General features: G+C 42.7%; 1 protein-coding gene and 1 long non-coding RNA gene across 3 annotated transcripts in view; one reads left to right on the forward strand and one right to left on the reverse strand.

Annotated features, from left to right (window-relative positions):
- Positions 1 to 15731, reverse strand: part of LMF1 (lipase maturation factor 1) — a 981191-nt gene that overhangs the window by 953064 nt on the left and 12396 nt on the right. Inside the window, exon 2 of the mRNA XM_069209821.1 lies at positions 12079 to 12388. Within this exon, the coding sequence (XP_069065922.1) occupies positions 12079 to 12388 (310 nt within the window). The remainder of the gene's footprint in view (positions 1 to 12078; positions 12389 to 15731) is intronic.
- LOC138261140 (uncharacterized) overlaps positions 1 to 15731 on the forward strand; it is a 75875-nt gene that overhangs the window by 2149 nt on the left and 57995 nt on the right. The window lies entirely within an intron of this gene.

The raw sequence follows: 15731 nt of genomic DNA on the forward strand, positions 1-15731 counted from the left end.
AGATCTGGGTTGAATCCAGCGTTCTTTTGCTCACCATGCCACCCCAGTTTGGACCCAGCCATATGCAAATCAGTCTTGACCCTGCTCATTTTTTTTATTTTTTTATTTTGTGGTATTACTATGTGTGCCATGAGTGGCAAGGGCGTGCCCTTGCTCACTGTGCCACTGGATTCAAGCCAGCCTGGCTGATGAAGGGTGATACCCCAAAACCCATCCCAGGATGCCTGTTTCCCATCCAGGGAGGACCTGGCTTGGCATTTTGGGCTTGACTTTCCCATGGGGAGCAGGGTCAAGATTGATTTGCATATGGCGGGGTCCAAATTGGGGTGACGTTGCGAGCAAGATGACAATGGATTAAACCCAGATCTGTGACTGGGGGTGAGTGTTTGAAAAGTTTCAACACTTCATCCATAATTTTAGGTTTTACCTGCACACACATGCTTGCGAAATCGTTTGTTGATTATTAAAAATAAATAAATAAATAAACTTAAAAAGGGGCTTGGAGACACCCCCCCCCCCTTACTTACCTGAACTTACCATTGACTTGGTCCAAAGTCACTTTCATTTACAAGCTTTTGATTGGCCAGCACGTCGTCTGCTTCACTTCCTGCTATTTTCTTTGCCGTTCATGCAGTCATATTGCCTCAGGACCAAGTACTCCTTCCGGTCACTTGCCATAGGACACTGGTCAGTGTCCTTCTTCTGGCTAAGACGCTCAAGGGACTTTTTTTTTCTTTCTGCATGCTGTCTTGTTACTTTGCTGCTGTCTTCTTTCTTTGCTGCTGTCTTCTTTCTTCTTCATCACATGCTGTCTTCTCTGCCTTCTTTCTCCATTGCTGTCTTTTTTATTCTTCACCACATGCCGTCTTCTCTGTCTTCTTTCTTCACTGATGTTTTCTTTCTTCTTCACCGTAGGTTGTTTTCTCTGTCTTCTTTCTTTGCTGCTGTCTTCTTTCTTCTCCACCTGCATGATGTCTTCTCTGTCTTCATTCTTCGCTGCCATCTTCTTTCTTCTTCACCACATGCCGTCTTCTCTGTCTTCTTTCTTCATTGCCATCTTCTTTCAATTTCTCTGCATGCTGCCATCACTGTCTTCTTTCTTCACTGCTGTCTTCTTTCTTCCACACCACATGCTGTCTTCTGTCTTCTTTCTTCACTGCTGTGCTCTTTCTTCTTCAACGCATACAATCTTCTCTGTCTTCTTTCTTCATTACCGTCTTCTTTCTTCTTCACCGCATGTCATCTTCTCTGTCTTCTTTCTTGACTGTTGTCTTCTTTCTTCTTCACCACATGCCGTCTTCTGTCTTCTTTCTTCACTGTTGTCTTCTTTCTTCACTTGCCATCTTTTTCTTTTTTGCCGCATGCAGTCATACCAATAGTTTTTGCCTCCGTTTTTTCTTTGCATCTAACTGAATTACAAAATATTACAAAAATGTTATAATAATGTTTGTTTTAAATTTGATAAACCGTTAACAGTTGTTTATGTTGTTGTTTATTAATTCGGCATACATCACAACATAAAGAACTATTAACAGTTTCTCAGATTTGAAACAAACATTATTATAACATTTTTCTACTACTGTGTAATCCAGTGTTATAAAAAGGAAAAACAAAGGCGAAACCTATTGGCTTTGCCAATGCTTGTTTATTTTGTGGTATTGCTATGTTATGCTACCTAACACAAAACATGGAGAATTTACAATTTATTGCAAGACCGCAAGCTATCGTTATTTATGTTCACAGAGCAACACATCACCTGGTGCATGTTCAGCTGGTTTCAAGTAGAACTTTGCTAATGTACCAGCATTTGACCAGTCTGCCACTCTCAAGTTATGTTCCAATCGACCTCGAACCTGAAAAGCTTTACTATCGATAGAGCTAAGGAGGAAGTTGATGTGGGATATGGAGAGGTTTTCGGCTCACTCTACTATGATGGCTAGGGGTAGATTCACTAAGATTTGATTTAGGTGAATCTGGATTTTATTAAAGGATTGGAGGTTAGAGCATCCCTCACAACTCACCCATCACGAAGCAACTGGAAATTAATTAAAAATGAATAAATAAATTATATATTTTTGTTTATATTTATATATATTTAGTTCCTACATTTATTATATTTTCTTGATTAGATTGACATTAGACAATTTGAGAATATTTGGACCGCAGTAAGATGAATCAAGGAGGTAGCCAATTTTATTTGAGGCCTCATGTTCATTGTTAAAGATTTGGAATTTAAGATGTGGTCGTAAAAGTACAGCAGCATCCTAAGTAAAATCTTAACAGATTTTACTATATCCTAGTTTGGATGTTGGGTTGTCATTCAGTGAGCTGTAGCTGAACTAGACCCTTTATGTAATTTGTGATGGATATAGGCGTAATCCACTGATAAACTAACTTTGATATGAGCAAGCCAAGATACTGCCCCACTCAATATGTTTCAAAATTAGTCTAATCTTTCAAGTCATGCTGTTCACTTGTATCAAGCACACAGTGTCATGCTTGCCCGGTCCAAACAATGCAAAAACTACGAACAAGGCCTCCAAGGACAAGGTTAGGCATTGAAATATTTTAGAAGCTTCTGTTGTTTCCAGTAAATTGAATGATCCTTGGAAGGGAGTTCTACAGATAATCTTTCAGTACAGAGAATACACGATAACCTGTGGCAATCTACTGGAATTGTTTAAGAGATACTTTAATGGTGCCAGACGATATTAAGTGTCCATATGAAACATAAAGCTTAAACCTATCTGTGAGGGATAGCGGATCAGTGGAACAACATGCTTTACGCACCGTACAAAGTGACTTTAAACTCCATGTTGGATGCAGCTGAAACCATGATAAATCCATGTGACTGAGAGGCATAGAATTCCTTCTAATGTCCACTGCTAGCCAGGCAGTTGCACTGTGAAGCTATTTTCTCTTACTACCTAGATAGGTGAACGTGTACAGGTGTAGACAGCTCTCATAGTTTTGAGAGAAAGTTCCAAGATTTAGAGCCAGTGGGGCCAACATAGTGCAATGTACAACACATGATGGCCTTAAACTGGTACGCTGGAGCAATGCAAATGGTTGTGAGTTCGAAATCTGGGATTGGGGTGAGTAGGTAGGGTCTGTTTGGGTGAAGGGGGTTGTTTAAGGTCTGAAGTCCTGCTGGGGATAGTTGTGGAGACAGCTGATTTTAACCAAGTTGGACAGTGTGCTAAAAGGTACTTGGAATTCTTTGGCTGGCAACTCTAGGCAGGTAGGTTGCTTATCCTGGCTGAGAAACAATTATGAACAACTGCTCGATGCTTTCTCAGGAGATTGTTGAGAAGTATTCCTTTTCTTTCTATTGATTTTTGGCATAATGTGCTTCGTGATATGTGGTATGTAAGGGTCGATTTTCTTCAAGCTCACTCAGCTTTCTCACACTTCTTTAATGAATTGAAGGAACCAGTGAGAGAGCCGGAGTAGATCATGCAGATTTGGGAAGCGGTCATCAGTTCTTTGGTATTTAAGATGGCAGATTGGAGTAAGGTGTATTTCTTTATTTAAGCTTTCTTGGGACACTGATGGATATTGCTGGACAATGCAGCTTAGAACAGTGGTTCCCAACCTTTGCTCCGGGACCCCTGGGGGTCCACGAAGCCTCACCAGGGGGTCCGCGACTGCTTAGAAAATTAAATAATATTAACAGATTAGGTCCCCAGCTTTCAGTAATGACTCAGTGGGGGTCCCCGAGTTCCATTAATGATAAAGTAGGGGTCCACAGAAGTCAAAAGGTTGGGAACCACTGACTTAGAAGACAGACAATTCTAGTATCTTTACCAATGTGGTACACTGTGTGGCTGTGCAAGACCTTTGCTCTGCTCTTTCCTCTGTGTACTCATGTTACTTCCCATTTTGCCCTCTTCTACTGCTTTATTCTTTGTAACCCGGGGGCATATTCACTCCTCTACCCTTCTGAGCCCTCTGGCCCGCTTTCACGCAGCTGTCTCCTCTATCCTCAGCTTCCTTTTCTCTGCCCTGTATTTTACTGATCACAATTAACTGATATCAGTCGTGTTACCCTGCACTCATTTCTCGAATCTATTAATCATCCCCTACTCCACAATCCACTTTCTCTGATACACTAAAATCCTCTCCATCCCTCATAACGGACAAGTAACAGGTTCCAGTCTCATCAACAAACACGCCTACCTCTCTGGCCTCCCATAATTCAGTTTTCTCTGGACTCCTTTTCTCTTGGTTTTGCCATTTTTCTCTCATGCCAGTCACTTATACCTGCCCACTCCAGCCTCTCACTCTTGTCTCACTTTTTGTTCATGATCCAGTGTCTGCTCTTCATCTCACAATCCCTTTTTCCGTGGTTACCTATAGCTTTCATAAGGGGCCTCTATTGTGAACAACTGGATAAACACAAGCTATTCACTGTAGAGACCTGACCAAGGTGGGTAACCACACTGGTTCTAAAGTCACAAATAAAAGCACTTGTTTTCATGTTATTGTCTCCAGAGACTTGATCGCGGCTGCACAATGGGTCCTGTCAGTCCCAACTGCCTTCTACTGCCTTTTTTCTCTCCAAAGACCCAAGTGAGACGGGTGCTGTTGCGCCTGTGCCCACCAACTTCTCACCGGTCAATGTAGGCCTCTGCAGACCCACATTGACACAACAAAACTTGCCACACTGACATGCAGCTCTCACAGAGATGCTGTCAGCTCAGTGCCTGCTCTCCACTCTCAATGTGAGAGCAGAAACGGCGTGCTTTAGAAGGGAGTGGGTAGGATGGAAAATAGGGTGGTGGAAGTTAGTGCAATAGGCCAGGCATTTTTATATCTGTATTTGGGCAGGGAAGGGTTATTTACAGAGGACTGTGGAAGCCGACGGCAGGAAGCCAAGTATTTTTTATGTTTGGGGAAGAAAAGATGCTATATCTCAAGGTGGATGTGATGGGTGACAGGGGGCCAGTTTTTAAAAAAGAAATGTTTGGAGGACATGCCATGTTACGTATGGCTCCTCTGTTACTCCTCTGTCCCTGCGTATATGTTGGAAGCAGTGGCAGGTGCTTTGGGAATGAGCCTTATATACCATAAAATTAAAGACTGCATAAATGTGAAGAAGAGGGATATTTCTTACTTTCAGGTTAAGAATGACATCAGAGACAATGAGCACTTCACTACCATTGCCTGTAACATCGTAGACAACGTGAGCTTCATTCTCATTCACTAAGAACTCCATGGTGAAACCAATCCCCATTATTCACAGGTACCCACCTATCATTCTAGGCTGGTTTCTCTCATCTCTGGTAATAACAGTTTTTATCCTGTTTCCCTCTCAGAAATACTCTGTTCCCCCATTCAGCTTATTTGGTTCTCTGTCTACTCACACTCCACACTTTATTCCCCACTTTACATTTTCTGTTCCTTCTGTTCTCCACTTTGCCTCCCACTCCTGTATTCACTCATCTCCCCTCATCCAGGTGTCCATTCTGCCTCTTTTCTCACTTCTCTTGCCCTTTCGTTCGCCGGTTAGGTATTATATTAGTTCTATGGTACAGAAAGCTCAGACTGTCCAGATACTGGGAAAGGAGTGTGGCATGTGTTTCTCGTAAGAGTGTAGTCTCTTCCAGGTGAAATCTGATAGGAATGGGCGATTGGATGTTAATAAATCGCCAAGAGGATGTCAAGCCCATTCTTGGCAGAGGGCAGATGGTGCTACTGGGCCCCAAGTGAGATTGTCTCACAATACATCTGTAAGAAAATGTCAAGCCTTTCTGAGGGGCGACAGGGCAGACAGGGGCCTACTAGGCCCCAACCGTGGTGGTTGAGGTAGTTTGCCACTAGTGTCCTGGGAAGCCCTACCATGGCTCTGCAATCCATGTCAAATACAACCTTTTCTACACTTGACTCACAGGACAGAAAGGCTGAGCATCACAGGCTTCTCTGGATGGTTGTCTGGGACAGAACATGCCCGGAACTCAACACCCAACCAAAAGACACAATAACAAGAATGCCGAGCTCAGTGATTATTTTTTAGGAAAAGAAAGCACTTTCAATCATACAGACATACTAAACACTAAAAAATCCAACGTAGTATACAAGCCTGTGGTCCTGGTTGCGCTTCTCTCATGTATCTCCTCAACCGCAGTGTTCCTTTGGGCTAGTCCCACCCCGGGTGACCCCATGGGAGCTGTTACCCTTAGTAGCATGAATGAGGCTCATGTGCAGTCTCAAATATCCCAAAAGTCAAATGAGCACATCATTCATGGGTTCTTAAGTATATTACCTTCAGAAAGGATCTGGTGGCATCTCAGTCCTTTCTGCAGGCAGGGGTCCACAGTGAGCGAAGGCAGTCTCAAGAGCCTTGAGTAGCCATGTGTCTCCATATTTGTGGTTGCCCGGCTTAACACATAGTGCAGCAGCCCTGGTGCTACAGCACAAGAGCGGGTCCAGCTCTTGTGGATCCAGATGGCCAGGGTTGGCGTAAGCCGTGACTAGGCTACCCTGCAGAAGCAGTGCCAGGCCCTGACTGGGACATACTGGTTAGACAGATGAAGCCCTGGTAAGGCTGATATATTTAGGGCACATCATCAACGCAGCAGGTGCAGCACTGATGGGACCAGTACATGCAGTTGGAGCTCCAGCTTGGTCAATGTCGTCCATAATCAAATGCAGTCCCAACTTGGGCTGACACAGGCAGTTGTAGCCATGATCAGGCCAAAGTTATCACAGGCCAGTTGCAGCCCTGAGCAACCCAATACTGCAGTTGTAGTACTGATTGGGCTGACGTCATCCACAAGGGAGATGCAGCCCTGATCGCCGATAGAGGAAATTGCAGGCAGTATTCTGCTGATGTCGTTCATATGACAGATGAAAGTCTAATCGGGCTGACACAGGTTCAAAGCATATTGTGGTTCCCTCTAAGAACCAATCTTGAGAGATCAAGGGGAGCCTATGCAGCAGGGGTCACTCCTAGTTCACCTATGTAGTCAGCTTCCTCTGGTTGTTCCTCAGTACCAGGTACACAGTGGTCATCTTTTCCTGCACAATCTTTCCATCTCAGGGATCATAATGATACCTTTCCTCTTTAAGTAGGGAGATTGGCTTTTAGGCAGACCCTCAGCTCCTCCAACAGAAAGTATGATTATCGCAGGGGATGTCCCCTCACCTCTGCGAGACTTGCTGTCAGGCAGACACCAGCCCACAGTGGAGCACTCTCTTTAATTTTCTCGAAGGACTTGGAACTGGAACCAAGTGGTTTGGGTCCAACTATGGTACATATTTTCTGAACCACGTGTATGAATCTGCAGTCAGATAATCCAGAAGCATCATGGGGTGGTTCTCTTTTCAAGAACCATTCTTCAGCTCTTCTTCAGCCACAGCCTTGTGCAGAATGGCACTTCAACCAACAGGTACCACCACATATGTTTACAAGTTGGGGCAGCAATAACACAGGCATAATGAAGTATGAGGTTTCTGCACCTGCCCGTCATCAGACTTTCTGAAACAGTCATCAGGGATAGAAAACCATGTGAGTCTGTCCTGGAAACTTCCTCACCTTACACAACAAAAGCTGCAGTCTCTCCCATCGTCCATAACATCAAGTGCTCAGGAAGAGGTATTCGGAAGCCCCTTGCTAACAAAGTCTTGATGGAATTTTAAAAGGTAGCCCTGCCTCCATCCTCATCTCAATGTCTGGGAAAGCTATCTTCATCCAGTCAGGACTCCGACTCCCTCACATACATTTTTTATATATATATATATATATATATATATATATATATATATATATATATATATATATATATATATATATATATATATATATATATATATTCTCTCTCTCTCTCTCCACGTATCACAGGCTCACAGTACATACACTCAACATATACATGGGATGTCAGCACAATAGTTTGGGTCTCACATAACAGCGGAGTATTAAATGAGAGGGGTCTGAAGGCGAGGCTCTCCTTGACACAGATTAAAAAAGGCTGGTCACACTACACATTATCAGACATAGTACACTGCCATCATCGCTTTACATAATAAACCCAGAACAGTGACAGTATTCCCCCGTTCACGACGAGGGCACCCCTTGGTGCCCCCTCTAGGTCACAGGTTCGGTCCTGGACCTCATATTGTCATATACAGGTCCAGGTTTCTGTGCACACATGACTGCAGGGCCAAAATAAAAGTCAGGATACCACATTCACATGGAGTCAGGTAATCTGGGCAAGTAAACGTGCCATTATGTCATACGGGAAACATTTCCCCCCAACAGCAATCATGCTGCCTAAGAAAATTACTGAGATGCATCACCAGAAATTTATCATAGCCATATAAAATTATTTAGTTTATGTTATGTCGAAAACATTTTTGACATATTTTACAATGCACACCTCAACTATATAAACATAGCTTCCCACACAAAATACATACCATGACCACTTACAATTACCATCAGCACATGTCTAGAAACTAGCCTTCCTATCAGCCATTAACATTTGACCATAGACTCATATGGAAGTTCCTCTTTGTTAAAATATGTGAATATAAGACAGACATTGTTGAAGTAATTCAAGATATCCCATATGTCAAGATGTCCCTTCATCAATCAGCACCTTTGTTTTTTTAATTTTTAACTGCAAACTGAAACACTGAAGACCATAAAAGGTTCCCAACATTATGATGAGCAAGCCATAGGTATATCAGACTGGCCTGCTCTGTGGTGTAATACCAGAACTTTCCCATAACATTATTTTTACATTAAATGTTACAATGCACATGCCATTAAGATATTCTCACATAAACATTTAATACAACAACATTTCCAAATTTCCACGACAGACAAATTCAAAACATTCAGGTCACCAGAGGCACATTCTTTTAGGAACTGGCTTGCTATTTCATAGTTCATTCCTGTGCAGCATCTGGAACAGTCAACTTACTCTACTTTCTCTTAAATTTCTATTTCTCTAGCAATTTGTGGCAATGATCTTTTGTGATCCTCTTTTTACCTTGGCAGTCAATTTTTAACAAATAATTTAATTGTATGTCTTCATCACCACTGACATTAGAATTGCCATTCCTGATACAAGTGGTACAATATTTAGTACACAACACCTTCCTATTCTCATCCCACATTGTATCTCATGGAGATATAGGGGGTTATTACAACTTTAGAGGAGGTGTTAATCCGTCACAAAAGTGACGGTAAAGTGACGGATATACCACCAGCCGTATTACGAGTCCATTATATCCTATGGAACTCGTAATATGGCTGGTGGTATATCCGTCACTTTACCGTCACTTTTGGGACGGATTAACACCTCCTCCAAAATTGTAATAACCCCCATAATCTGATTATTTGGTTTCAACTGTCATTTGTGCCGGTGATATTCCAGGTATAAACCTCCACTTGCTACTTTTTGTCCTCATTCCAAATGTTCTTTCGAAACTGCCTGTCCTGTATGCCTTCCTGATTAACTTTACACTTCTTGACTATCTCAAACACTGATATGATCATCACCCATTATCGACAGTCAAAGCCTCAGTATGTATTTTTGCATCAAATATCATTCTACAAGTCTTGCATGATCGCAACTTAGGAGCCAATGTTGACCTGTCCCTATACTTCACATTACAGATCAAAATTCTTGTCCTCATAGAGTGTTCTTTCTCACAACACTTTCAAGATACACTGATATCTATCCCAAGACACTTCTGAAATCCTCGTCCATTGCCTTTTTATATACCACCCCAACTCCTGCAAAGTCACACTCCATGGGCTACCAATCTGCAGTGTTCTCAATCTCAAGTCTGCAAAACACTTTTGTGAATAACTTCCCAATCCTGCTTCTTATGAAATATACAAAAAACGTCAGTCTCTTCATCATCCCTCTTCTTCCGCATGGCTTCACCAACAGAGATATGTATTCTAGAGAGCCTTCCTACAAACCTTCCTAAACTTTCAGCAGTTCTGCTGCCTATAGACACAATACCAATCCCACATATTGTTTCCACGTATTGTTGCAATCATCTAGGTTTCATACCCCTGGCAAGGCCAGAAAGTGCTCCGATTTCTATTGGATTTTTGGTACCCTTTCCAAGAGGATGTCTTATAGCGTATGGGGTGTAGTTTTGTCTGTATGGGAAGTGTTGAGTAAGGTACAGGAGGTTCAAAGATGTCCTTCAAACATGGTGAGGCAAACACTGCTGTACATAAGCATGAGGTCTTTCAGACAGTCTGAAAATAGACGGATAGGGAATAATGAAGTCCACCAGGTAATATGTTACATGGACAACACCCAGACATGCACAGAGGAATAATCACAGGAGGCACGGTTAAACAACCAGTGTGTACACTGTGCAGTTACCCACCTGGAAGAAACAGAAGCACCGCCCTTGAAGAACTGTTGTCCAACCGAAGTATGCAACTTACAAATTAATTATGGTGTACATGCAGAGCACTCTTCATCAAGGAACTCTGGCCTTAGGCCCCATGTGACTTTTTTTAAAACAGGTGTCAGCATTGTCTCACGCTAGCCTCCCTGATACAAAGACACCTGGTCCCATCCTTCTAACCCTTCCCATTTCAGAGATGTCACCACAACCTGTACATCCCTGCATTTTAAGTCTGAAGACTTTTTAAAGGCCCTGCTGAAAAGGAAGCCTAAACATCTTCAATAATCTGGGATAACTTAAAAAAATTATGTCTTTGCAATTAATTGTTCATTAATGTCTCTGAAAACATTCAAAACATATACTAGAAGACTATGGGCTTCATTACGATCCTGATTATCAGGAGACTGCCAGGGCTGCGGTGGAGGTCGGACCGCCGCCAAAACAGCGGTCCGGCCTCCACATTATGACCATGACGGAGCCGCTACAGTCGGACCGCCAACACCGTCAGGTTGCCGCCAGTCGACAGCCTGGAGGTCTCGGCAGTCTCAATCTGCCCGGGCAGCGCTGCCCTGGGGATTATAAATCCCCTTTCCGTCAGACTTTGCATGGCAGTAGCCCTGCCATGCAAAGGCTGACGGAAAGGGGGTGTTGAAGCATCACAAATATGGTAGCACAAATATTGCAGCGCTAAAAGAATTAAAACACCTAAATTAAGCCTCACAACAGCTCCCAACCCCATCTTCCTCCGATGACACTCAAAACTATTCTCACCTATGGCCCTTTTGTTTGAACTCACACCTTAGGTCTGCTCTGCCACCTTGACTCAGCACATATTTGAATCACATCTTAAAACATAGTTTCGCAAAACAAATAAACTGCAACAATATGTTACTTTTACATTACAACCCATTTTTACTCTGCATTATCTTTACCAACCATCATCTACAAACTACCTACCCCGTTAGGTCTATCCCGTATAAGCCCTGCAGTGACATCTAACATCATCTCCATCCTATCCTGGAAGCGCTCAGTTTTGATCCTTTGGTATGTCATATAATGGTGCTTTTTAGTCTATGGCTCATGCTTCTTTCGGGCAGTGCTTCATTTGTAAATAAAAACGTGCAGGTGCCCAAAGCCCTCCTCCTAAACTTGCGGCTCCTACAATTAAATGTGCAGACACAGAATACTTAGACAGCGTAATCCTGAAGCCATCTCAGGCCTCTTCAATCCACTTACAGCCACTCCCTGCCCCTTCACCTCACCCTTGCAGCTTTCTACTTTCTCCCATTGTGACGCCTTTTCGTTTTTCTCTTCCTCTGTCTTTCTCATATGTGTCTTTTGCTCGCAGTAAATGCTTGAGGCAGAAATATAAGTGCCGGCCCTCAAAAATAAGCACGGGGCTCCGCACCGGAAACAACAAGCACAAATTAAGCACTGCTTTCGGGATACTAGATATTGCTAATGAATAAATAACTATGCAATCGAAAAGTTGAAAAGTACAAATATTTTGTAATCACTTAAACAGTACTTTATAAATACAACAATGCTTACTTAAACGGTGTGTTCAAAGTCACAAGGGTGAGCAAAAGATAATTAGATCACAGGGACAACTACAAAGGAACTGGTCCTCAAAAGTCTATTTCACAGCACAGTTAGAAAGAGCAAGGTAGAGTGTAGTATCTTTTTAACACTTACCAGATCTGTCCAACGTTGATGAGCGAGAGGTAGAAAATCCACAGTAGAGTCATGAATACCATGTTGGCCATTCCAGTTATCAATATAAATGCTGCAATGACAAAGCCGAAAAATGCAATGCCATTTAAGGAGCAATCCATGCAAGACCAGGGCAGGAACCAGAGGATCGTTGGTGCGTAGCTTATGGAGTCCATGTTGATTTTTCCCCCGAAGTAACGTTTGATGTTCTCCAGGTGCAGCTTGCATGGCAGCAGGCCTTTCTCACCGAACAATTGCGTGTTTTGAAAAAAGGCCACCCAAAAGGCCACACCTAGCAGAGAAACCAGCAAACAAAAGATTCATTGTCTGCTCATCATTTTGGGGGGATGCACAATACAGGGTTGGCAACAGCACAGATGTACATAGCAAGGCATATACAGTTTATATTGACACTCTGTCGGAATATTGACTAAGGAGAAAAAATATCTCAAAGCCAACCTAAAAGAGAACATTCGTCAAGGCATCAAGGCATGTTTCTATCAAGAGGTGTCTTTAATGCAGAACCAACAGTAAGAGGAGAGAATGGCACTGGTGGAAAGGAAGGCAACTAATTCTGCAGCGTGGGCCTCTGTGAAAAGACAGCATGGATGGCCAGTTTAAACATTTGGAAGTAAGAAGTTCAACATTTGCGCAACTGAGAAGAACCATAAACAGAGAGCGAAATGAGAAAAAGAGCATTTAGTCATTTTAGACAACGGGTTTAGACACCAAGGCCCAACTGTGATGCTATCTAATTGGATAGTAAACCATCCACTGAAACCCCATTTATACAATATTGTATTAGCAAATGTTGTGAGTTTTCAAACCAACCCAAATCATCGTTTACACACATCACAGACGATCCAAATATTCTCAAATGTCGAAGGTTTTTGATTTGTTAAAATATTTTAGAATTAGTGTTGGTGAGAATCAACTGGGCAGTTGCATTTTGACTTGCTTTCATGAGAAATCAGTGCTCTTTTAACTGCTCTCCATTTCCGGGCTTTTTTTTTTTATGTCTTGGGCACTTAGAGATTAAGCCTTTGTAAATGTTTTCCCACAAATTGTATCTGGCCATATTTGTTTCCTTGTGTTGCACATGCTGAGGAATCCAAGTTTAGCCATTGTTTGTGGGTATCCCAGGAGGGAACCAAGAAGTGTTTTTTCAGGCAAAATGGAAAAATATCCTGTGCAAGAAAGTGTACTGTTTTCTATAAATGGCATCAAAAAAAGATTTATGGTTCTAAGGTCATTGGCTTCCCCACTTTCAGGAACAGCAGATTTCCTAAGTGGTAACTGATTTTTCCTATTATTTTGAGGTTACTACTTATTTGGAGTTTGGGTTGGAAACAGGTGTGAAACACATGGGTAAAATGGAAAATTATATATTTCACAAGATAAAATAATATTTGGAATTCAGTGAGGGGTCATTTGTGTAGCTCGCTCATTATATTTTCCAAAGGAAGCTAATTGGTGAAATGAAAAATAATGAAAATAAGCAGGAAGAAATAGAGCACTACGTTTTCATCTGTAATGTTTTTACTCTGATGGTTGACTTACTCCTTTCTTGCACATTGGTTTTCACTTGAAAGCCAAAAAGGAGACACTACTACTCCGTGCTCCCTTACCAGTCCTGATAAAAAAAACAGCACCCAGTTTACGTGGCTGGTTCCATTTCTCCCAGCAGGAAAGTTCCAAAAATACAAAATAGAAACTTCAAGATTTTGTCTTGCAAATCAACCTGTTCTGGCAAAACCACTAACTACAGTATTTAGGCCCAGGATTGCCCCTCCCTGGAAACCAATAACACCCAGACATTTCTGAAAACTAGACTACCAGGAAGTCAAGGCTCATGTAAATTGCATGGATCCCAATAAGTTTTATTACACCGAAAGCCTTGCAAACGTCAAACTTTGGTGGAAATCACAGATTTTCCTCATATTTCTGTGAGGAAAAGCTCAGGGATCTGCAGGGATTCCCAATATTCCTACCACTCAGCGCTACCACACTTCTGATAAAAATGCTACTGCATTTGTGTGGCTGGACCTATCTCCTGTGACGTCAAAGGCACCAGACCACAATGTGGAAATATTGTGATATGAGTGGCTGCGGTAGTTGGGACTAAAATCATCCGTCATCAGGGAAACCGACCAGACACAGAGATTTCTGAAAAACTAGACAACCAATGAAGCTGAGAGTGGTGCGACTTGCATGGGTTTCTCTATAGTTTTGGGAGGCTGTGTTTCAATCGGGAGAAGTGTGTTAAGGTTGGGTGGTTAGACTTTGGCCATTGGCTGGAAATGCCAATTTTGTCTGTCATATAAATATGAGAAAGGCTTTTTTTGGCCCACACCTTGACATTCGCAAGGCATCCTGGATAGGAAAACATGCTGGGATCCATATAGGTTACACTACCATGGATTCCCCTGGGTCTCCAGGTTTCAGAAATGACAAGGGATGGTAGGGTTCCCTGGCCTGGCTGTCACCTACCCCAGAGCCCAAAAGGTGCAGCCATTTACCATGGGGCATGAAAGGAAACTGAGATTTATTTGAGTGTAGTCTTGACAAATGGTCTAACAGAGAGGAGGTAAACCCCCATTCTGCTTCCCCTGGGAGTAGAAACAGCTTCTAGTGCCATGTGGCAGTGGGGACCGATACTAAGATTGTCATTCCTTTTCTCACTTTTTCCGCTGGTAGTCTGGTGGGCTTTCAACTCCCAACCCCTTTCCTGTGGGCAGACTGGGCTGTTTACCATCTATTCCACAGGTGTGAGGGTCACAAAGCCCACCACATTATCAGGGAAAGAAGTGAGAAACATAGTGGGGAGTGAAGTTTGCCTATCCCAGCACTGTAGTGCATCCCCTGGCCATGAGACTGCCATTAACCCACCAAAAGTGGGAAAGAAGTTGGCCATATGTCAAACGTACACACAAAGGAATCCAAATGTTCTCTTGTTTGTCATGGGGATGGACATGCTGTAAGTCCCCGGGGGCAGATAGACTGCTGGGGCGTTTAGTGGTGGGGTGCAGTCTGTGAGTAGGATAGGCTGGCTCCATCCAACTCTTTAGAAAAACATAATCTTTGGTGTCTAGTGGGCTTTCTGAACTCAGAGGGAGGATAGAATGGAGGCAAACCCCCAATCTGCTGTCCAGGCCCTGGGGAGGGCTTACTACCATGCCAGAACATGCTGCTGCCTGGAGACACTGAAACATACAATTGCTCTACAAGTGGCAAAAAATGACTTCCACTACTTAAAAAAAAAAAATCTAAAACATGGTCTAATGTTCTGTGAGCTCTTCAATATTGTGAGTTTCTCACAGAAGTGAATAAGAGACAAGATTGTCTGTGCGTTACTTGATGTGATTTGATTCCTTTGTGGTACATGTGGGTGTGGCTGTTTTTCAGTCCTTGGGATTTTGGAGGGCACACTTCATTTTTATTGTTTCTTGTGGCTGTTTTCTATGTATTGGTGTTTTTAGTGGATGTCTGTGATGTTCAGAGTGGTTTTCTGACTGGGTTTTACAATGTAAGTATTTTCTTTAACACGGGAGGGGTGGAGAGACTGCTGTGAGACTTGTTGGTGCAGCTGTGCAGGGGTGTAGATGGTTGTGGTGATGGAAGGGTCCTATGGGATA

Source organism: Pleurodeles waltl, chromosome 10 (assembly GCF_031143425.1).
Source record: "Pleurodeles waltl isolate 20211129_DDA chromosome 10, aPleWal1.hap1.20221129, whole genome shotgun sequence".
In the NCBI taxonomy this organism is placed as follows: Eukaryota; Metazoa; Chordata; class Amphibia; order Caudata; family Salamandridae; genus Pleurodeles; species Pleurodeles waltl.